The sequence below is a fragment of the Glycine soja genome, chromosome 1 (assembly GCF_004193775.1).
Source record: "Glycine soja cultivar W05 chromosome 1, ASM419377v2, whole genome shotgun sequence".
NCBI lineage: Eukaryota > Viridiplantae > Streptophyta > Magnoliopsida > Fabales > Fabaceae > Glycine > Glycine soja.
The window spans coordinates 55,322,125-55,345,997 of NC_041002.1; the positions used below are offsets into that span (position 1 = coordinate 55,322,125).

The 23,873-nt window shown below is 31.6% G+C and overlaps 3 protein-coding genes across 5 annotated transcripts; 2 read left to right on the forward strand and 1 right to left on the reverse strand.

Moving 5' to 3' along the window:
- The first annotated feature begins 188 nt into the window (after positions 1-188).
- On the forward strand, positions 189-4,192 carry LOC114424578 (O-glucosyltransferase rumi homolog). Its single transcript, XM_028391441.1, has 7 exons — positions 189-325; positions 489-646; positions 958-1,538; positions 2,760-2,952; positions 3,074-3,138; positions 3,296-3,506; positions 3,588-4,192. The coding sequence occupies exons 2-7, from the start codon at positions 503-505 to the stop codon at positions 3,960-3,962; spliced, it is 1,569 nt and encodes a 522-aa protein (XP_028247242.1). The 5' UTR covers positions 189-325; positions 489-502; the 3' UTR covers positions 3,963-4,192.
- A 1,045-nt stretch (positions 4,193-5,237) lies between these two features.
- LOC114424584 (amino acid transporter AVT1A-like) lies at positions 5,238-12,240 on the reverse strand. 2 transcript variants are annotated; one of them, XM_028391452.1, is made up of 12 exons: positions 11,929-12,240; positions 8,842-9,095; positions 8,341-8,555; positions 7,968-7,991; positions 7,695-7,875; positions 7,387-7,606; positions 7,150-7,285; positions 7,048-7,067; positions 6,796-6,941; positions 6,383-6,442; positions 5,812-5,874; positions 5,238-5,636 (listed from the first exon to the last, which is right to left on the reverse strand). In XM_028391452.1, exons 1-12 carry the CDS (start codon positions 12,135-12,137, stop codon positions 5,407-5,409), a joined length of 1,758 nt encoding a protein of 585 aa, XP_028247253.1. In that variant the 5' UTR covers positions 12,138-12,240; the 3' UTR covers positions 5,238-5,406. The 2 variants fall into 2 exon arrangements, with proteins under 2 accessions (XP_028247253.1, XP_028247262.1); XM_028391461.1 differs by having other exon boundaries at positions 6,399-6,442; positions 11,929-12,239.
- Positions 12,241-18,345: 6,105 nt separating this feature from the next.
- LOC114424599 (probable LRR receptor-like serine/threonine-protein kinase At1g63430) lies at positions 18,346-23,823 on the forward strand. 2 transcript variants are annotated; one of them, XM_028391470.1, is made up of 13 exons: positions 18,346-19,189; positions 19,504-19,642; positions 19,793-19,864; positions 20,000-20,143; positions 20,227-20,376; positions 20,982-21,098; positions 21,173-21,240; positions 21,565-21,822; positions 21,915-22,120; positions 22,211-22,346; positions 22,420-22,577; positions 22,757-22,972; positions 23,095-23,823. In XM_028391470.1, the coding sequence occupies exons 1-13, from the start codon at positions 19,105-19,107 to the stop codon at positions 23,338-23,340; spliced, it is 1,995 nt and encodes a 664-aa protein (XP_028247271.1). In that variant the 5' UTR covers positions 18,346-19,104; the 3' UTR covers positions 23,341-23,823. The 2 variants fall into 2 exon arrangements, with proteins under 2 accessions (XP_028247271.1, XP_028247277.1); XM_028391476.1 differs by having other exon boundaries at positions 18,348-19,189; positions 21,176-21,240.
- Positions 23,824-23,873: the final 50 nt, after the last annotated feature.

Below are 23,873 nucleotides of genomic sequence, written 5' to 3' on the forward strand. Positions count from 1 at the left end.
GATCATTAATTTAAAATAAATGAAAAGGATAAGCATTGATTACGACAACATAGAAACACATTAATTGCTGTTTGTATGATAAAAAAAATCACAATCAACATTTTGAAAACCAAGTCGTCACAAGGGTTTTGAAATCAAACCAACTGGAGACTATTCTACATTTTATAATTGAACGGTGGGTAGGTTCGTAGGATGCATAATTCTGTGTGGCACGCTGCTAACAGCAACACGTTGGTGGATTTTGACCCTAAAATCTCTTTATCATCATGTCATGATGCTGTTTGTTGCGATGTGCTTAATTAATATCAATCAATAATTGTTGTCGGTAATTTCTGCTAATCACTACTTATATTCTGCTGCATTATTATCATTAATTGAAAAGGGTCCTTATGTTCTCGTCCCCACACATTTGACGAAACATTGAGACCTCTTTGTATCCTTCTCAACCAGAATCACTCACTCAATTTCTCTTTTTATAAACTAAACAGGAATATACAGTAGGATGATGCAGAGATTCATAACTGAAAGGTCGAAGAAACAGTTAACAACGGATTCCACTCTTGTAAAAAAGGCTCCAGTATCTACTTACACTCCTCTGCTACTCCTTCTCATCCTCCTCACCACTGCCTTTGTCTCTTCCCTCTGGGTAATTTGTTCACACTTTACACTCGTTTTCTCCATTTACTTTTAATTGCAGTGCTTGAATATGTTGTGCAATGCATAGAGTATTAGTATATATATTACTTAATATTAACGCCCTATGTATGTGTACAATTTTAAATTTTTTTTATCAATAAATATTACTTGTTAGAATGCTAATTTTATTAGTAGAATTCTTACCTTTTCCCTTAATCCTTTGATCCATCTTATATCTCCCATGTATGTGTACAATAACATGTTCTGATTGAATCGTTCAATTTTGATTAGATTAATTCAATTGAATTGCGTCTCTTGCAGTCTACGCTTTCTACGACTAACACTAAACCGACGATTATTGGCAAGAAAACCTCAGTGGCAAATGTTGTTTCTGCAAAGGATAGCAAAAGCGAAGAAAAATCTAGTAGCAGGAAAAGGTTTCAATTAGAAGCGACATTAAACTGCAGCAATAATGGGAAGCAAAGATGTACAAGTTATCCGACAAGTGGAGTGTTTGAAAGGGAGGAGGGAGGGGTGTGTCCGGAGTACTTCCGGTGGATCCACGAGGATGTTGGGGCGTGGAAAGAGAGAGGGATAAGCAGGGAGATGGTGGAGAGAGCGAAGAAGAGTGCACATTTTAGGTTAGTAGTGAAGAGAGGAAGGGTGTACGTGGAGAGGTATAAGAAATCGATACAGACACGTGAGGTGTTCACGATGTGGGGCATTGTGCAGCTTCTGAGGAAGTACCCAGGTAAAGTGGCAGACCTTGAGCTCATGTTTGATTGTGATGACTTACCAGTAATCCGTGGGAGCAGCCTGGCTGGGCCTCCACCCCTTTTCCGTTACTGCGGTGACCGCTGGACGGACGACATTGTCTTCCCTGATTGGTCCTTCTGGGGATGGTACGTTCCTAATTTCTAAACATCATGCCACACTCCATTCTAATTGCCCTACACCAGCGTGCTGTGAATACAACTGAACACCGAACAGAGCTTGGTGGCTTCGCGCCGTGTGAAAAAAGACAAACTGAAAATGACAGCTTTCAAAAGTCCAATTTCCTTGCGCTTTCGCCAAGGATACAGCTAGCTAGGTAGCCTTTGGTAGGGGTGTGCTTCTTTACCAAACCAAACAACTGTTTTAAACCATTAAAAAAAATTGATTTTTAATAGTTTTAAATTAGTCAAATTAATTTTATAGAAATAATTTTATTAGTCAAACTGCTTTTTTTAATAGTTACTTTTTTTTTTCAAACCAATTGGAGTAAAAATCAATTCAATTTCAGTTTCATTATAGTTCCATTTGAATCAGTTTTTTTTTCCACATCTAGGCATTCTTTTTTATTGTGTACCTTTAAAAATAATTAAAAGTATATATATATTTTAAAAGTGTTAATTACATAAATTAATACGATAAATTAACTTTTCTTTTATAAAAAATCATTATTGAAAGCGATAAAATGGGATTGTGTGAATTTTAACTATTTCAAGTAGAATGGGGGTACAGTATTGGGGAAACAGTCGTTTTTTTAGATGATAGTATTGCATTTTCTATTTCAAGTACCTGGTTTTTCTACATATACCATTTACATATTCTTCCTTTCTTTCTTTTTTATTCTACCCGTCATTATAGGTATTTTTTTTTCTCGTCTCTATTTTTGTTTTCGTACTCGGTGTAAAAAGATATTTTTTTTGTATGATATAATAATAATAACAATAATAATAATAGCATGCGGAATTCGTTATGCGGAGCTTTCGGGCATGGGACCGAGGAATCTTTCCATTGGTTTGTGCTAAGAAAAGTTACATAATTAAGGAGTACTCCTTTTTTCACTTTATGGAATTTAATGGATCCCTTGATCTTTAGGTGCTGATTTGAATATTCTTTAACTTGTTTTATTTTTTATTCGAGTCCTTTTAATCAGAACCATATAGATATTGATAAAAAAACATGATAGAAAGAAAAAAAAAGTAGACGTTGAGTGCTAAGCATGTGTATATGCACAAACATTTCACATTGAAGCTGCATTATTGTGGAACTTTTTGGCATTGTAAAAAAAAAATTTAAAAAAAGTTGTGGAACTTTTCTGTTCATTCGATTAATGTACAAGCCAATTGTTATTTTAGGGCTGAGATTAATATAAGGCCTTGGGAACATGTGTTGAAGGAGATGGAAAAGGGCAATAGAAGGATTAAATGGAATGACAGAGAACCATATGCCTATTGGAAGGGAAACCCTTTTGTTGCCGAAACCAGACAAGATCTCCTCAAATGTAATGTTTCAACCACCCAAGACTGGAATGCTCGTTTATATGTGCAGGTATACCTATATATATATATATATATATAGGCTCTCTTACATTAATAATTACTCCCTTACAAAACGACGATGATATTTATTTTCCCCCATTTGAATTAACATTAGTAACATATATATGTAGGATTGGATTCAAGAATCTCAACAAGGATTCAATAACTCAAACTTGGCAAGTCAATGCACACATAGGTAGTTCCAATTCTCCTGCGGATCTCCCTCGAATATTTTGCACACACATATGTTTAATATTTTGTACCTACATGCAAAAGTTAACACAGGCACATAAATTGGTTACCCCTCTATATGCATACGAAAATTAACATTGACAATTGTACCTCCCTATCAGATACAAGATATATATTGAAGGATATGCGTGGTCTGTGAGTGAGAAATACATCCTAGCCTGTGATTCCGTAACGCTAATGGTGAAGCCTCGTTTCTATGATTTCTTCATAAGAAGCCTGCAGCCAATGCAGCATTATTGGCCTATAAGGGACAAGGGCAAGTGCAAATCCATCAAACATGCAGTTGATTGGGGTAATAATCATAAGGAAGAGGTGAGTACGTAGTCACGCTCCCCTTAATTAATTCTTTTGAAGTCCACATTGTAATTAATTAAATGTGCACCAAATTAACAGGCACAAAAAATTGGTAAAGCAGCAAGCAAGTTTATTCAAGAAGAGCTAAAGATGGATTACGTGTATGACTACATGTTCCATTTGCTAAATGAATATGCAAAGCTTCTAAAGTTTGAGCCAAGAGTGCCAGAAGGAGCTGAGGAGCTGTGTGTGGAGGCCATGGCATGCACAAGAAGTGGGTTAGAGAGGAAGTTTATGACTGAATCAATGGTTAGGGAGCCTTCAACAAAAGCCCCGTGCTCATTGCCTCCTCCGTTGGAGCCAACGTCGCGGAGGGTGTTTTATGCCAACAAACTAAATTCAATTAGGAGAGTTGAGAGGTGGGAAGATAACTATTGGAAAAACAGCACTCAACAGTTGCATACACGCATTTGAATTAATTAAAACTCAACAATTAGCAGCATGCCTTATTAACACAAGGTATGCTACGCACACTAGTTAGTCACCCTCTGAGAAAGAATTCTGGTAATGCAAAGCCTACAAAATATAAATTATGCGTTCAGGATTTAAGTTTGGATTTAGGATATTTAGAAGAGACTGTGAATCTAGACAGAATTTGTTCACATTTATTTATTTATTTATTTTCCAGGTGTATCAATCCCTAATCAATATCCATTCATTTTAAAATCAAAAACATGCATGCATGCATACTTATATTTTATCCTTTTTTAATACAGTATAATTACAATAAAGGTTTAATTACATTTAGAAAAAATAAATTATCAGCAAGAAAATTGATGATAAAGTTAATAAAATAAATTCAACTTTTATTATCATAAAAGAATGAAAAAAGAAACATTAGTCATTGAAAATAAAATATATTTTTTTCTTTTAGAAAATTGGAGTACCATTTGTTTTTCTGAAATGACATTTTCACAACTAAAATATTCTATTATTTTACTAATTGTAACAATTTTTCCGATGTCTCTTTATCATTTTTAATCTAAATTATTAATTGTAATATTTTAAAAAAATTAACATATTCACAACCAAGGATGACAATGGGATAGAACTGGTGTGTTTACCTATTCTATTGAATTCGGAGAAACTCAACTTTGTTCCCATCACATTCTATTGGATTCCCAGAAACCTGCGAAAAACCCATCTTATTTTTAAAAAAATTATTTGTTCATATGCATTAAGTAAATAATAAATTAAGTTATCAATTACATTTTAATTCAATCAATATATATATATATATATATATATATATATATATATATATATTAATATATAATTTAATAAAGAATAAATATCGGAAACATAATTAAAAATTAAATTATATTTTTAGTTAAATATATAATTTTTAATTTTGTTATAATTAGTATTATAATTATAATATTATTTATTTAAATATTAAAATAATTATTCTATATTTTAATAACTATAAAAAATAAAATATGAAAATAATTATATAATTAACAATTACATATAATATATACATAAATATATAATTACATTATTAATAATTATAAAAATATATGTAACGAAACAAATAGATAATGGGATAGAGAGTGACATACTCAAATTCAAATTGATCCTGTTTTTCTAAGTTACGGAAAACTCGATCCCAACCATGATGAAAGCTGATTTTATTAGGGGTTGCATTGTGGGACAAATAGTCACGGATTCGGTTTATATTGTGATGCCTTTTCACAAAACATGAATATAAAATAAATAATAATTACAATAAAATATCATTGGATTTTTACATTACTTGATCAAAAATCAAAGCAACAAATGGCCGACTACAGGTGCCGTGAGCATTTTCTAACACATTACTCAAAACTTACATATTTCAATAGAAAAATTTTGAATCTTAAAATAAAGTGTGCTTGGTCATAAATAAAGGTGTAATTTTCACATAATTGAAATAGCTGCACTTGCCATGAGTAAACATTTGTAACGAGTTAACAGTACTCAATCGTAACCATCCAATGCGAAAGGCTAGAGGTCTCAGTAACTGTTGACAATATTCTGCACAGATGAATATGTTCCTAGAATCCCACAAATGACTCCAAATGTAGTAATTACAACGCTCAACGCAACCTGATGGTGTCAGAGTAAGAGTAAGAAAATAGCTAGAGTAAAGATAGAAGAAGGGATACGTAAACAATTTGGGGAATAATATTGCATTATTATTCTATAGGACATGTTAGCACCACTCTAAATTCATTTTTAGTATAATACTGTATTATACTAAAAAAGATCAGCAGCATCATACCTGTGTAGCAGTTGCTTTTTTTCCCACAATTTTCATAAAACATAAACTTGGCATTATCACTGACTGAAAAAAATTTGCATTTCCCAAATTAGATTACAATATAATTGAAATTTCTTACAAGAAATTGCAATAAAGGAAAGCACGGTGGATTATAGATGGAAAAAATTCATGTAAAGTTGATGCCAACAAACTATAGAGATAGGTGACAATTATATAAAGCAAAGTACATCAACCGCGAGATATTTTGACATCTTGAAAATCAATGCAATAAACTCAGTGTTTTATATATTCTTCCATACTAGTATTGAGAAAACATATCTTAATTAACAATGCAATAAACTCAATGCCTTACATCAATCGAGATATTTTAACTTTTGGTCTAAAGACAAGTGCATAACCTTTAAGTTACATACAATCAAGAATTAGGTCTTTTCATTAAAAAAATCAAGACAAAATCATGAGTTCCTAATTTCCTTCATGAAAATGAAGTTTTGTAATTTAGACATCAAAGATGTTGACAAGAAAATATGTGTGTTCCTCTCTGTGCATGTGAGAGTAATTGTAAGTATACTTAGGTGTTTGCTTACCACAAGTACACTGAAGAGAGAACCAATTAAAGCCATCACAAACCCTGAAAAATTATAATAAAATGATATTAGAGTCGTTCATATGAGTTACTATTTTTTATACTTGAATATAGAATTTAAAAAAAAAATTGATCAATTTTTTCAATGGAAGTAAATAAAGATATAACGAGTAATCAACACTTCAAAAAGACACCTGAAAAATACAAAACCTATATGATCCTATGCTATCATAATATGCCTACCTCAAATATACAAGTAAATTTAAAAGAAAATATGAATATATATATATATACATATATGTATATGGACAAAAAGCTAAATTACTTTCTTCATTGTCCTTGAATAATTGAGTAGTCACATTAAAACTAATATGACAGAGACAAAGTTTATGACTCACCAAAAAAAGGAATAAGAAAAGCAGCACAAACGGTAGATACAACAAGTGCTGTTCTAAGAAGAATGAAACATCGATAAGTACTTGAGATTCTATCTGGTAGCAACTCTTCGAGACTTCTCGCCAATGGGTTCATCAACAAAGCATATTTGCGTATAGTTAAGGAAAAGCAGACTAAAATTATTCCTGAACTTGATCAAGTCATGTTCATTTTGATGGCATTCATAAAAAACTAGTTTGTGGTAAAAAGGATATTTAGTGAATGGGTTAATTACCTGAAAGAAGAGCAAGGAACACAGTTAAAAAAGATGTTCACTTCAACGTAATGAAATAGTGATCTAAAAAAAAATCTCATACCGTGGTCCACAATGCAACCTTGGAAGCAAATGCATCTCGTGGCATATTTAATGTTATTTGAGACAAAGTCTCACCACCAAACATGAGAAATCCCATGATTGCAACACCTCCATATATTGTGATAGACAATACAAAACTGTACGTGAATAAAATGAGTTACGAGATCAGAGATTCAGAAATAAGAAATGAAATATGTCTTGCTAGTTAAGAACAAGAAAAAAAAAAAAGGGACAATACCATATTATTAGTGCTTTAGTAAATTGTCTTTTGTCTGCCATAGATTGATAAATATTTGGAAAAACTGAATGTCCTGCAAAGCAAAACCCATGGATACCAATAGCTAATGGAATGCCACTCCAATTGACCAATTGACCAGTGTGATGGAATCCAACACCATTTATTGTCCCAACACAAAACACACATACAACAATCAACAGTGTTGCAAAAACTCCTCCAGCTGTATATCATAACAAAAGTTCCAATGAGGACATATGCAAGGTTGTAACATTCAAAACAAAAGGAATCTCTTTTACGCTTTGGAGTACCTGACAAAATAGAGATTATACGAAGATCCTTCAACCAAACAGTGGGGATAATGATAAGTGCCGCCAAAATTCCAAACAAGTGCACAGAGTCTAACCGAAAACTACCCAAATCTAAGGATGTTCCTGGGAATAGCCCAGTGAGGTTGTCTCCTTCCAAGGTGATGAATTCCACACAACATGACTACACTCATAAAGAAATCTTATAATTACAATGCAGACTAACAAAATTCAAGTGTTATTAGAGGAAATATAAGAAATGATTACAGAACTTACATATAATTCAGTGTACAATATGATCTGCAATAATTCCATAAATATGCATTGATTAGTATAACCACTAAATTTTGCATCAGTAAAAAAACATTATATCTCAACATTCTTTCTCACTACTATGACATGAGTTTGAATTATACAACAAATAAAGTAAAATTGTGAATCATCTTTAGAAGCATTTTGTTAGGGCCATAGGTTAAAAATTGACTTTGAGGTCTAAAGAAAATCCATGTCTAGATCTAGAAGGGAGGAATTTAAGTCAGACAATTAATAACTAGGAGATCGATGTAAATCCTAGGAAACACTTATCTGTCAAGTAACAAGCATTGCGCTACAACTTTCAATCGATATAAATAAAGATAGATAAACTCACTGAGACAATAATACGACCATATTTTCCAAATGCAGCTTCTCCTATATCTGGATAGCTAGTGATTCCTTCTCTGCTTTCAAAGCAATATCTCATAAGGGTGGCTGTATAACAACAAATGACTGCAAAAAGAACCATCAACACCATGCTCATCCACCCAGCTTCTTTCAATGTATAAGGTGTAGACAGAATACCGACTCCAGCCATCACATTAGTCGCTGACAAAGTAACATTATCACCTCATAAAATAAAATAAACAGGTAATAGTAGAAACTAAGGAAGTATGGTTAGGCATTTCCGGACAACGCATGTTACTTCCATAACAAAGATAAAAAAAACTTTATAATCTTCTTAAAAGTTCTTTCAACAAGCTTTTGATTATAAGTTATTTTGGACACCAATATACATTGAATTTGCAGTGTTGTTTATGGAGAATCAATTCATATCATATTAAGGATTCAAGGATACAACAACAGTTTGGAACGAAATAAGTAAATAACATACCATTGAAAACTGTTTGAAGAAAGCTGCACTCACGACCAATGGGTAATTCACCAGATAAATGTTTTTGCACTAAACCTTCCTTCCACGATGTTGATTGAGTAATGCCTTCGTGACCAGAGAGAAAAGGAGTCTTTCCATCTATGTCCAAGTTATTCTTTGAACGACTTTCAAAACTGGAATATATAATACTTGGAACTCGTAGAATTGATTCAAAATTTGGAGTTGCGGCAAGTGTGTAAGAATCTGTTGTCTCTCTGTTATAAGAAAACAGGGAAAAACAATAAGCATTGAGGTTCCTAGTAAAAAAGGAAGCACAACAATAAGCAAGATAACATAATTATAGTGAAGCGTAATCATAACAAAAAAAATTATGCTTCTTATTGCTTAAAATGGGTGGTGCCATTTAAAACTAAAATAACAATCGCGGTTTAAAATTTGTACCACATCATGTGATGTGGTTGCAACATTGTGGTTGGGGAAATATCCACATTCCAGTAACTACATTACACTGCAATCGTGGAGTGATTTTTCTTCACGTGTAATGACCGCTCATGCGAACTCTATAACTATGGCTGCGCATGGTTAGTTTTTTGTTGTCAACAATTTATTCTCTTATATATATATATATATATATATATATATATATATTAGATTTTTTATACAAAATATAAACATGGTGAAAAGTGTAGTATATTTTCATCTATTAAAAGATAAAATTATATATTTAAAAATAAGAAAAGAGAAAAGTATAATATTCAGGTCGCTATTTCGGTGTGATTTTAAACTAAGTTAGCGTGTTATATATTGTTCAATTATATAATGTGACGTGGATTATTTTGCCACATTAGATGATTAAGTTTATTTTTTGCAATTAAGGTCTAAGGACCTTTTTGTAAATTTGATATTTTATTTTTAATTTAATGTATTTTAAAAAGAAAATTCTAGTCCTTAATTAATTCTTAATGTTCTTAATTCTAAACCTAGCCTTCCATGGGTTATATCAATCTTTACACGGGTAGGTTATTAGTGATTGATGTTGATTTCATGCCAAAACTCAAATCTAATTATTAATGAAACCTGTTTCACAGTCTCACATGTCACATATTCAATTTTTCATCTTGCAACATGTGCTTATGTTAAGTGATGATTTAATTTTACTGAAGAATTTTTAACGATAACTATTTTGATTGTGAATGTGGTGATTCCAAAGTCCAATTCTCACAACATAGAAATATAAATTAAAGGAGAAGGACTAACTAAGCCCAAAAGCTAGAGACAAATAATTTTCTAGTAATGTCTAGTTGCAACTATATCGATTAGATGCATTGGCCTTGGCCGCCATACCCCCAGTCATACAATTTGAGGAATAGTCCTTTAACAAATTCCAATTGAAATTGATTCACAAGTACTATATACAGGTAATCTTAAGCTAGTTTGACCTATTTTACTTGGTTGATCCAGTTGACAAATACTAATTAATTATTTTTGGGAAGGCTAGGTTTAGAGTTAGGAAGATTAGAAATTAATTAGGGATTAAAGTATCTTTTAAAATATATTAAATAAAAAATAAAAATTATCAAATTTGCAAAAATTCCTTAGACTTTAATTGCAAAAATTGAAAAATTAAAATTAATCATTTGATGTGACAAAATAAACTACATAACATTATATGATTGGACAATACATAATACACATCACACATCGGTGTTACTTATTTTAAAGTCACAAAATTATTTTTATTTTTATTGAAAATTAAAATTATAATAAAATGCAATATATATTTATCAAAGAAGAGAAATGTATCTACATGAGATGCTAATATAAAAATATTTAAATAACAATAATGTTTAAGTGAAAGTTAACAAAGTTACAACCAAATATGTTAAAGTTAAATAAAATTTTAAGGGTGTTGGTGGATTACAAGATAAATAACTTATAAACTTGATTTGACTTAATCAATTTGGGATGAATTTTTTTACTATTTGAATTGAATCTAATTCAACTCATATAAATTTGTTTATGTATATGTTGAGTTATGGATTTTAATTTTAATCTTGTGAATCCAACCCGTAGATTAATATTAAAATTATTATGATTATTATTATTATATATTTTTAAATACATAAAAACAAATATTAACACTTATTTTTTTGTGTAACAATGTGTGGTTGTTAGATGTTTATCTAGTTTTACACAAACTAACTAAAGTGGTGAATTATATTTTAGATTTAGCGTTATTTCAGTTGCACTACATATTTAAGAACATTTTATTTATTTCATGTGGTGGTGCCAACTCTTTATTTAGTTAATTTTTATCCTCAACTGCATTTTCTATTTTTAACAAGTTGTATTGTAATTACCTAAAATCTAAGATATGGAATTCAATCTATCAAATTATCATAAATTCTCAATTATTCATTATGGGTTTTCATTATGATTTTGTAAATAATGAGAACATCACGTCAGTGACAAAGTAATTAACATTAAGGTAACTTTCATGATTTCTGTTAAAAAAAAGTAACTTTCATGATTTCTGTTAAAAAAAAGTAATTTTCATAATGTATCTTTTTTCCTGTGACTCATTCAACTTCAATTATAAAAAATTAAAATAAATATAAATATTTAGACCGATCCAACTCTTGAATTGAATTAAATTTCTGAAAAAAATCAAAAACCCAACCTAACTCAGCCTATAAACATTCTTACAAAATTTCTTATACTTAATTCAAATCTCAATAGATATATATAAATTTAAATAAAAAAAACAAAAGAAAAAAACATTGTAATACCCACACGTCTTAGAGAAAAAAATATAATCTACTCTCAAATTATATTATATATTTTAGAGTTGTAGTTGATTCGCATAGCATCAGATGCAATAACTACAATCACAGTCGTAACCACGAAGGCAATTTAAATCTTTTGAGAAGACCTCTATAACAGCAATATTGCATACCATAATTAAAGGCAACAGAGGATACCGAAACAAAAGTTAATTATGTCAAATAGAATTATACAACTAACAAATCAGCGTGAAAGATTTGAATTTAAATTGCAAAGAAGTTAAACAAATGGTGGAGAGTGTACTTGTAACTTTGAGGCCATTGCTGAGAAGTGAAAGAGTGACGGCGTGTTGTATCATTTCCCTCGTCATCGCTGCTGCTACTCTCACTCTCTAACTTGGCAGTTTCAGCATCCATTTGTTGTGCACCCAATTCGTTGATATCTTCCTCAAAGAAAAACTCAAGGTCTTTCTCCTTCTTGTTGCTGTTGTTGGTGTTTGTGTTACTAGCCATTTTTGCAGCTTCATGCACCACTCTGACACGGTAGAGTCAAGACCCCCTTTTCCACCGCACAAGATATAGATGCAATCAATACAAAGCATCTATAATATAACGCCAATTCAACAACATAAAAAAATATATTTATATGTAACGACAACGTGGGAAAATGCAACCAATTAGGCATCTAAGAAGGTGACGCTGCCACATCGAAATCTAGCACTTATTGGAAGAGTTTACTTATGATTTTATTCAGGCACATATCATTCCACGTGCATATCTATGTAATTTTCAGAAATTAATGCAAGCCTATTTGGTCCTCATGATTGACTAGATTCCTAAATACTAGTAGATCTTGCTAAATTATAAATAAATAAAAAATAGTAATAGGTTTACTTAAAATATATGGATACGGGGATAGACTGATAGTATTTCATTCTATGTAAAACGGAAAAGAAATTGTTTTTCTATAAAAATGTGTACAATATTTTCTCTAAAAATTATTAAAATTAAATTTAAAAACATGGATAAAAGAGAATATATTAGAAGATATAAATGGTTAAAAGATGAATAATATAGATAAAATTAAAAAGAGAATAATTTTAGATGATTGAGAGAGAAATTGTACTAATTAAATTATAAAAATATACATAAAATGTATATCTAAAAAAGGAAAATATTAAAAACATTTATAAAAATATGGAAAATATGTAATAAAAAGAAAAAAAATTAAAAATCATGTATTTTAATTTATAATATAAGTGTAGGTTAATTGAGAAATTAAGAAATGATGTGAAAAGGGACAAAAGTTGTTTTATTGTACAAACGTGTATGGTGTCTAGAGTCATGGAAAAATGTGTTAAATTGTGGACAAGTAGTATTTGTGAACCTGGGAGTCTGGGACTGAGACTGAATAAAGTGAATGAGGAAAAAAAAAAAGAAAGAAAGAGTCTTGTGCGGCTGCGAACATACTTGAAGATTGAATGAGATGGAACGAGAACGAGACTCATGTGCCGACGAAAGATGACGGATAAGGATGAACTGAAGTCTGAAGATGCCAAAAACAAAAGAATTCAAATTTCAAACATTATGAGAGTCCACAGACACATACATGTGCACCGCGAACGAAGCTGACTATTTTTTTTTTAAGCCATGGTATGGTTATGGTTTTAAATTGTGGTTACAGGTAAAATTGCGAGTGTTGCGCCCTAAAATTATTATATGTTTGTATTAAATATAAAAAATAATTTTATAAATATTTTAATTATTTGACATATATCTTATTTATAACATAACATAATTTTTCATTGATTTTAAGATTTGGTATTTCCTATCATTCAATACAGTCAAACTCATTCAACCATTGATCATACTTAGAAATTAAAAATAAAATATTGAAATCTAAATTTAATACAATTTTGACAAAAAAAAGTGGAATAAAATGGTATTAAAGCCCTATTGTGCTTCAATGCGGTTCCATTGCAATTACGTTACAGAATTTTATGTGATCAAATCTCACTGCAATTTGTGAGCTGATGCAATTATGGCTACTTGCACTAAATTTGGATGTGGTTAAAGTTGTAGAAAATACAAATTTTGTTTCTTGACTAAATTAAGATACAACTTATGATTTTCATCATAGCTTTGCATTAATTCAAATTAAATAATTTAAGTTGGAAGAAAAAGAAAAAAAGGGAAAAAAAAAAACACTGTCATGGTTTTTTCTTTCCTGCCAACATTTTGGGCTGTTTCTGAATAAATGGTGAAGACTGAAGCCTCTTGAAAAAAAAAGTGAGTTCTACCAAGACTTTATTATAATAAGCTCAAGATATTCCCTAGTGTGGGCCTTTAGTGCTTATTTGCTGAACCTTAAAAACGGAGTTCATGTACATACCAAGACCCAAGACACATTAGCCATAAAAAGTAAAATATTACAGCGGGTGAATGTATACAAAAGAATACAAACAAACCTTTAGCTTCAAAACGAATAAGGGGAATGATATTCTTTTTCTTTTTTTTTAGATTAGGGGAATGATGTCCATACATCTCAATTTTTAACCTCTTATATTTCACTTTCATCCAATATTTTTCTCAATCTCTTTCTACTTCTATGTTAACCCAACCTTCAAGATTACGTGAATTTGAGTAAAACTTTAATATATTTTTTCTTTCAATAAGTGAGTAAAACTCCAATTCTAATTATAAAATAGTAAAAAAACATAAAAAGCCTTATCTAAATTTTATCCTTTATATATATAGCTATTAGATTATATTACGATTTAATTAATGACAAACATGTTTTCGAGTCTGTACTCAGGTACTTCTTATGCTTAGTAGAGACATACTTCTATAATTTTACTTATCGAAAAAAAATAGATGACAAACATCTCACACTTAAAAGTAAGTATTATAATTTGTTATAAGGGTAAATGTATGTAGAACAAAATATTAAATGAACAATACAAAATAAAAATAAAATCTCATAGATAATTAAAATTAATTAAGAAGCACTGCATCATAACACTTGAGTATTTATTCGTGGCGTCAATTGCGCACATCCTAGTGTTTGGGAAACATGATAACGTGCGGAGGAAGAACGTGTGCAGATTAAAGAAAGCATGAAATTTATGAACGTCATAATAATTATCAAGGTAGGACCAGTGGCTCTATTTCCGCAGAAATATTCCACGGGGCATCGGTGTGAGAAAATGCTTTAATTGCAAGAGAGCAAAGGAAAAATAAATAAACCATTAATGAGTGACTATGGTGCGAACCAATTGAAAGAAAAAACCAAATGAAGAGCTGGGAAAGTACGTATAGAGGAATTTCTCTATCTATGGTATTACTTGAAAATAAAGATATACATGTACATGTGGAGGTCCTTATCGATAAAAACTCATGGGATGGGACACTCTTCATACCAAGCAAAATGAGGACTTGGCATGGAATGGACCTTTTACAAAAGCAAAACTATTGCGGACCCGACCTGCTTTCATGCTTCATCTTCGATACTTCATAGCTAATCCATTAGCTCTCTTAAAATCTATTTTATATTGTGATATTTGTTCCGTTGCAACAAGCTAGGGAGGTCATAGAATAGAAGCTTGCTGGTGTTTTTGGCAGAAACGAAAAAAAGGGTGAGAAATAGAGTAGATAAACATAGAAAAGAGAGAGATAAAGTGTATGGAAATAGATGAAAAATAGAGTAGAAATTGAGATGTTTGTTTTAAGAGAAATATTGAAAAAAATAGAGAAGCGAGATATAGAAGAAAAAAAAAAAACATTTGTAGTCAATTAAACAAGTTGATGATTGATCTTCCCTCAAAATCTAAAATAACCATTATCAAACTTTATAATCAATAGTCTTAATGTGAAAAATAATTGATAATCAATTATGCAGAAAAAACATCAACTATTTTACATGAAAAATACAAAAATTTCACCAATTGAACAAGAAAACAAATCAATGTGGCATCCACCCTTTTTTCTCTCTTTTAATTCCAGTGTGTCAAACCACTAAAATTTCTTATCTCCTCTCCATTTCTCCTCTTTCCCTCCTTTTCTCCCTTTGTTTCTATTGTACCAAACACAACATACACATGTTGATCTATGAACGGCATTTCAAGTATTTTCCATGGAAGAAATTGCATTATTTGACATATGATAAACTAGTTATTTGGAGTATATAAACTTGAATTTTTTGAAGGAGTATATAAACTTAGAGAAGAAAATTTATTCGGAAAAAAAATATTATGTAGTCTTGAATCGTCTCAACCAATATTTGTATAAGGATTATGATAATTTTAGACCATTTAATAATTTTTTGTACTTGAAAAGGGGAGAGTCCTAATGTTATATAGACTCGGCTGAATAATTTGGCCTTATACTAATTTAGAATAGCATTAATAGTTTTCAATTGATAGTTTGTATTTACTTGTTCTTGAATATATATATAAAGGATGATCAAATTATGCGGATGTAATTTTGATAATTATTATATTATTTTATAATTTTTAACTGAATAATGTTTTTTTAAAACTTATCGTTGGATTGATAGTTTATTTTATATAAATCACATGTAAAATTTCATAATAATCCAAAATCATTTGTTATTTTGTTCATATATATTAAAATCAACGTAATATAAATATTTTAAAATATACTAAATTATGAATTATTTGATTATCTTCTTATTATTATTCAATTTTGACAAAATTTGATACAAATGGTCTTAGTAATATGTAGATATAATTCAATACTTGAATTAACAAAAAACACATTCTATGTCAAGTTATTAAAATGATTTAATAGTTATCAAAATTACATTTTATATAACATGTTTTAAATAATATATTATATTGCATGAAAGAGAAGTTCAACAATATATTGTGAAAAAAAGAAGAAACAATATACTCTATACGGTCTTTCTAACACTTTATTATCTATTAACATCTATTGAGAATGTCAGAAAAAAAAATCTATTGAGAATTATAAAATGATGAGAAACTCATTGAAGAATAAGTAATACCAACAAAAATATATATTTTTAATAATTTCCAAGTCAATAATAAAAAAATATTTAAAAGAGTATATTTAGGAGTATGTTACTAGTATTTTTCCACTTGAAAAGGTCATTTTAAGTTGTTGTGTTGTTTTTTCGAATTGAATTTGAACTTGAATAGTAAAAAATTTACATGAAAAAATAATTAAAGAAACCCGCAAAGAAGTGGATATGCCTTTTAAATCTCACACCTAGTCCTATCTTACTGTACATGTGAGATCACAAGTCTTCACTTTTAAATTCTGTCTATTTATGAATTTTTCTCTATTTTTATTTTTTCTGAAAATCAAAACAATCAGAGCTAGCCTGATGGAAAATTGCTTTTAAACTCATTATTTTTTTAGTTATGATAATTTATGATTTCCGATTGATAGTATTTAATTTTCTTTTATTATTATTTTACAAGCATAACTAACTGCGTTTTGAAGGCGTCCAACTCTGCACTCTTGATTCAAAATCATGACACGATGAGGTTTCTCCTTCCTTTAAATATACTCTTAACTCTTAGAATGTCTTGCTTGGAAGCATTAGTGAGGGCCTTTCAGGGTTAAAAAATTATCTCCATTTGTCTCGTAACCCCTAACATGTATAGAGAAAGTGACTTTGCCCTTACACCATTTAAACATATAATCATATCAGAGTAACGAAAAGGTGGAGGTAATCAATTAAATGAAAGGGTCTTCGTATTTAGTTAATTATTAATTCCATAATGGACAATGCTTTATTGTTAATTTTAGCCATAAAATAAATGACTAAACAAATACAGCGGACATAAACATGAAGACAGAGGCGTAAATGTTAAATAAACTAAAATTAACTTGAAGACTCGTGATGACAATCTTTATTAGGTATAGTCGCCTATTGTTGATATTCAAAAACACAATCAAGAAAACGAAAGGTGGAGTGGGGTTTGTTATATTTCAAGGCTAGAAGATGTTTTACACATTACACATGCTTTGATATTGGTTTTTGTTGGAGAACAACTGTAAACTGTGGAATTTTGGAAGCGTCTCATGCCTTTTCAAAAAAGCACTTTTGTTTAGTTAATATTTATTATATAATTAAATTAAATATCAAACCGACCAATAATCACGCTATAAAAAAATAAGCAGAAATAATTAATTTGGCCCGACCAACGCTTTACCAAATGCATCGATCGTATTCTTTTTCCAAATAATTAACCCGTATTAAAAAAATATAGGGGAGGAAAAAAAAAAGGCAAGACAATAAAAAAGAAACAAAACAATAATTGAAAAAATAGTACACCGTTTAACGTCTTGAAAGAACGGGAAAAATCACGTTTATATATTTGTGATGATGTTTTAATTCTCTGACAATTAATGATTTAAATTTTTTATCAAGTCATATATTCGTCTATGGTAATTCCTGAAATAATTATAAGTCCAATTAGATACAAGCTTGCTATAAATAATGCTATTGGTTTTTTTATATATCGCAATCTTATGATAATCTTTTTGTGACAGATCAAAATTGATAGAAAATAACGTTTTTAATGAATAAAATAAAGAAAAATTTCCTTAAAGAAAAACTCTTCACGAAAAGGAAAAGAAAACTGTGAAATTGATCGAATATAATGTTTGATCGAGCACAGGATGTGGAGAAGAAAAAAATTAGCACAACAATTAATTAAACAATGCGCACTTTCACACAAAATTTTGTCAATATTAGATAGAAGACCAATCCCTTGGAGTTTGAACATCTCGTAATTTATGATTACTCGGCGTTTAACCTACATAATAGTTGTTGACTAAAGTAGAACGACTTTTGTCAAAAACGTTGAGATATCAATTCTTTCTTTCACCAACTTGACGAGATAGTAGTAATCTAGCCCCACTCCATCATCAATTACCTCACTAATCACTCTAATTAATTAATTAGACGAAGCATAAAAAGAAAATATGAAAAGAAGTTGCCTTTACAGCACAAATCGTCATTTTGAACATATAATCCCGTTACTTTTCCTACATTATTTTCCTTGACGACATAAGTCATAAAAATAAAAAGTCCCATCTTTGTGTATGTGGCAATCTTAATCAAATTAATTGTTGGCACTTGCTTGTTGGCTAAACTCTCTTTGAATCCAAGTTCTCATTTTTGCTATGGTTTGAGTCCAATCCATTGTCATTGTCACCCTAACAATTTGCTCACTTTTAGTTTTCTCTGTCTCTCATTCCAACCAGCTAGTTGGTTATTCTTTCCACCGGTTGTTGCCAAATCTTGGATTTAAACAAGTCTTTCACTCTGCTGCAAAACCTACTGCTAGCACACAATGCAGATTTTTACAACCTTTTATAGTACTTAGTTGCTGCTTTTCAATTCTTCTTCTCATGAGTTTTACTCTTTCTTGGAAAGTGCTTTTTGAATTCTGTTTGATAGAAGTGGAGTGGCTAGCAAAACAAGATGAAGCCTTGCACTTTGTTGTTGTTTCTCAGTTTTATCTCCACGCTCTCTTTTGTGGTTTCTGACACAGTGCCCTCAAACGAAGGTATGTGTTTTGTTGGAGTGTTCACTTTCTTTTTCAGATCTCAGCTATTCACTCATGTTATACTATATTTGTCTGCTGCTAAAATCTTGTTAATTATTTTTTTTTCTAAGGTACTAATGTGTTAGGTGTCATTAAGTAGCAAGGATTGCTAGGTAGCTCAATTTCCTGTGTGAACTTGCAAGTTTCGAGATTGTGTGATTGTTTTGCTTTTCGTGGACGTGGTCTTTTTTTGTCTATTGGCTACCCGTGTTTTTGTTATGGTCTTCATAGCAATGAGATTAAGTATTTGCATTGTTTCTTTCTTTTCTTGATAGTTTGGGCGCTTAGGAGCTTCAAAGAAGCTGTCTATGAAGACCCATATCAAGTTTTATCCAATTGGGATACGGTGGAATCAGATCCTTGTAACTGGTTTGGCGTCTTATGCACTATGGTTCGAGATCATGTCATCAAGCTGTAAGATATTATTGGTCTTTTCTGGCTGTTGCCTTTTTCTGTTGTTGTTGTTGGTGGGGTGTACTGTTGCTATTTGACAAGGTTGATGACGTGAATTTCTAAGCTAGCACATTTCTAGTAACTAAAGATTGGGATTCTTCTTTTTTGCAGAAACATATCAGGATCATCATTAAAGGGGTTTCTTGCACCAGAGCTGGGGCAAATCACCTACTTGCAGGCACTGTATGTTCATCTTTTCTCCTAGCCATACTTCATCCTAAAAAGTGAAAATTTTTGGTTTAGTCATTGTAATTATTATGAGTTTTGGTTCTGGAATATCATGTTTGAAGCTAATTTCTGCTTCTTATTTTTATGTAGAATTTTGCATGGCAACAATTTCATTGGAACAATACCTAGAGAGTTGGGTGTGTTGGAATCTCTCAAGGTGTTGGATTTGGGAATGAACCAATTAACGGGACCAATTCCTCCAGAGATTGGAAATCTAACCCAAGCTGTGAAAATGTAAAAGAAATTCAGAATGGTCTTCTTGAACAGATCAAATTATTGACTCTCATACTTATTCGAATTTGTTTGCATTCCTGTAGAAACTTGCAGTCCAATGGGTTGACTGGTAGGCTACCTCCGGAGCTTGGAAACTTGAGATACCTTCAAGAACTTCGGCTGGATAGGAATAGGCTTCAAGGACCTATTCCTGCTGGTGGTAGCTCAAATTTTGCTTCAAATATGCATGGGATGTGAGTGTAATTTTTTATAGTTCAGTTGTTATACTTTGATTCCAGGATTCATGTAGTTCTTTCCTAATCACTGGTTGTTAAAACACTTATTTTTATGAGTATGGCTATAGATTGTAGGCCCCCTTTATATATGCTGTGCATAGCGATTGTTAGATGAGCTTAATTTTGGTCTTGTATACAATTGAATGGATGCAAATTACTGTTTTGTTCGAATGTCACTTGTTTCACGATTTCATCACTCGTTAGTTGTGACTAATGCAAAAGAGAAATTTTATTAACTTTTTTTTGGGTATATGATCATGCTTTAGATTTATCTTTGAAGTTTACTGTGAAGGAGATATTTTGGATATATGCAAAATGGATTAGGATAATTTATTATTTGCAATGACTAATGTCAAGTTTTCAACATGCTCAGGAGCCATTCAATATGCAAAAGGATTTCATTAGGGAGACTTAAATTTCCTTTGGGTTATGAATCAGCTTAACACTGTTGTGGCTGAAAAACATGTAGACAGATTCAACATGAAGTATAAAAAATCAAATTAAACCAGTCAAAGTTTGAATTTTGTTAATCTGTCTCTTATAAATTAGTATAATTTCTTCAGGTATGCATCAAAGGAGAATGTAACTGGCTTCTGTCGTTCGTCTCAGTTGAAAGTAGCAGACTTCTCATTTAATTTTTTAGTTGGTAGGATACCCAAATGCTTGGAGTATCTTCCAAGGTACTTTTCTGATACCCTGGTTATGTTGGCATTTTACTCCTACACTATATTTAGTAAACATATACTATGTCTAGCAGGTTAAGCTTTCAAGGGAATTGCCTCCAGGGTCAGGAGTTAAAGCAGCGGTCTTCTATACAGTGTGGTATGTATTGACATTACCTTTCAAGAATCCAAGATTGAAGGCATGAATTAAATGTCTCTTCATAGACACCTCATAAAATTTGAATCATGCGGAATAGATGAAATGAGCTGAGTCTTGACTTTAATGTGCAGTGGCTTTTACTGGTATTCAAGTTGTATTCCTCTTTTGAAAACCCAAGCCAGTGTTGAGAATGGATATATGTGATATTTAGAAATGTTATAACTTATAAGAATTTTGTCAAAGTCAACATACGCTGGATAACACTCTTTACCTTGAATTGCTCCTTCCTAATTTTGTATCTAATACTGAACTACTATTTCATAGCGGGTGCCTCACCTGCCAGTGCCAAGAGCCAGCCAGTGGTGAATCCAAATCACCAACCTGCTGAATATGTGTCCAAGCATCACAGAGCATCGAAGCCTGTTTGGCTTTTGGCTCTAGAAATAGTAACTGGAACTATGGTGGGCTCTCTCTTTCTGGTTGCTGTTCTTGCTGCTTTTCAGAGATGTAACAAAAAATCATCTATCATTATTCCTTGGAAAAAATCTGGAAGCCAAAAAGATCATACAGCAGTATATATAGGTATGTAGATTCTGTTTTTTTGCCCCCTACTTTCTATTTACATTAATATTTCTAGAGCTGTTTTCAACATAATTGGCTTTATTAATGTGCAGACCCTGAGTTTTTGAAGGATGTGAGAAGGTATAGCAGACAGGAGCTTGAAGTTGCCTGTGAAGACTTCAGCAACATAATTGGGTCCTCACCAGATAGTGTGGTGTACAAGGGAACAATGAAAGGTGGGCCTGAGATTGCTGTGATTTCCCTCTGCATCAAGGAGGAGCATTGGACAGGATATCTTGAGCTCTATTTTCAGAGAGAGGTAAAGGGAAATTTTCCTATGCCTACAGCATGCTAGAATTTGCACACAAATAGTTGTCCAAATCTTTTAATATTTATTTATGCCATTCAGGTGGCAGACTTGGCAAGGTTAAATCATGAGAATATAGGAAAACTACTGGGCTATTGTAGAGAGGACACTCCATTTACAAGGATGTTGGTTTTTGATTATGCTTCAAATGGGACACTTCATGATCACTTACATTGTTGTAAGTCAAGTTTCTCAGCTCGTGTGTATGTTTTAAGTGTTTCAGTTCCTTCAACATGCAATTATGACTGCAGATGAAGAAGGATGTCAATTCTCTTGGACACGGCGTATGAAGATTGCCATAGGTATTGCACGTGGACTCAAGTATTTGCATACAGAAGTGGAGCCTCCATTCACTATCTCAGAGCTGAATTCTAGTGCTGTATACCTTACAGAAGAATTTTCCCCTAAGGTGTTCACACTAGCTAGTTCAAATCTTCAAATTTACCAATTACAATTTTGTTCAATATCTTCTTGAAGTCAGGAATGAGCAGAAATAGAGTAACATGCACCTATGCTTATATACAACGTATTATGTTGGAGATCCAACAGCTTGTATAAGATTCTCATTGTCATGAACCTGAATTGCAGTTGGTTGATTTTGAAAGTTGGAAGACAATCCTTGAAAGATCAGAAAAGAATTCTGGTTCCATTGGCAGCCAAGGTGCTATCTGTGTTCTTCCAAATTCCCTTGAAGCACGCCATCTTGATACCAAAGGAAACATATTTGCTTTTGGGGTACTTCTGCTAGAGATAATCAGCGGGAGACCTCCATACTGTAAGGACAAAGGGTACTTGGTGGACTGGGTAAGAAACTTCCCGAAATTTGTTGATGTTTAAAAGTATAGCTTTACAACTTCACACAACACTGAAAGAGTGAACCTTTTTACTAATCTGTATTTGTTGTTAAACGTATATATGTGCTGCAGGCCAAGGACTATCTTGAAATGCCAGATGAAATGTCATGTGTAGTGGATCCTGAAATGAAATTTTTTAGATATGAAGACCTCAAAGTGATATGCGAGGTAATAACTCTTTGTGTCAATCCTGATACAACTGTGCGCCCATCTATGCGAGAATTATGTAGCATGCTGGAGAGCAGAATTGACACATCAGTAAGCGTGGAGCTCAAGTCATCATCTTTGGCTTGGGCTGAACTTGCACTTTTATCGTAATGTAGTCAAAACTCAAAATTAACAGATCTACACTAAAGCAGAGACATACACAGCAGTTATACTTTTTCTGATTACTTTTTTTTTTTTTTTTCATTTTACTCCTCAATTTCATTTCTACTGTAAATGATTGCTCAAAAAGGGTTTCTGTTAGGCTTAAGCACGACAAGGTCTCGTTGTATAGCACTAGCGGACTAGTGGAAGTCCAGAAATTGTTAAAATAGAACAAGATTGTATTGGACCAGTGTTTTCTTTTGTGCATTATACCGGGCATTGTGGTGTTCGTCCCGGACCCATTCACCTACGTGTTTATCAGAGACCAGGGAGATTACGGTACCTATATTATGATGTAATAAGGGTTACTTTTTACGAAGCTCAAAGTGGTGTTTTGAGTTATTATAGAAAATCTCAATCTCTATTACTCCCTCTTGTCTTTTTTATAAGAAACAAATGATAGTGTATTAATACTATTATTTTTTACAAAAAGGACTAGAGGAAGTATTATTTTGTTGGGTTTGTTATCCACCTTGGAAATG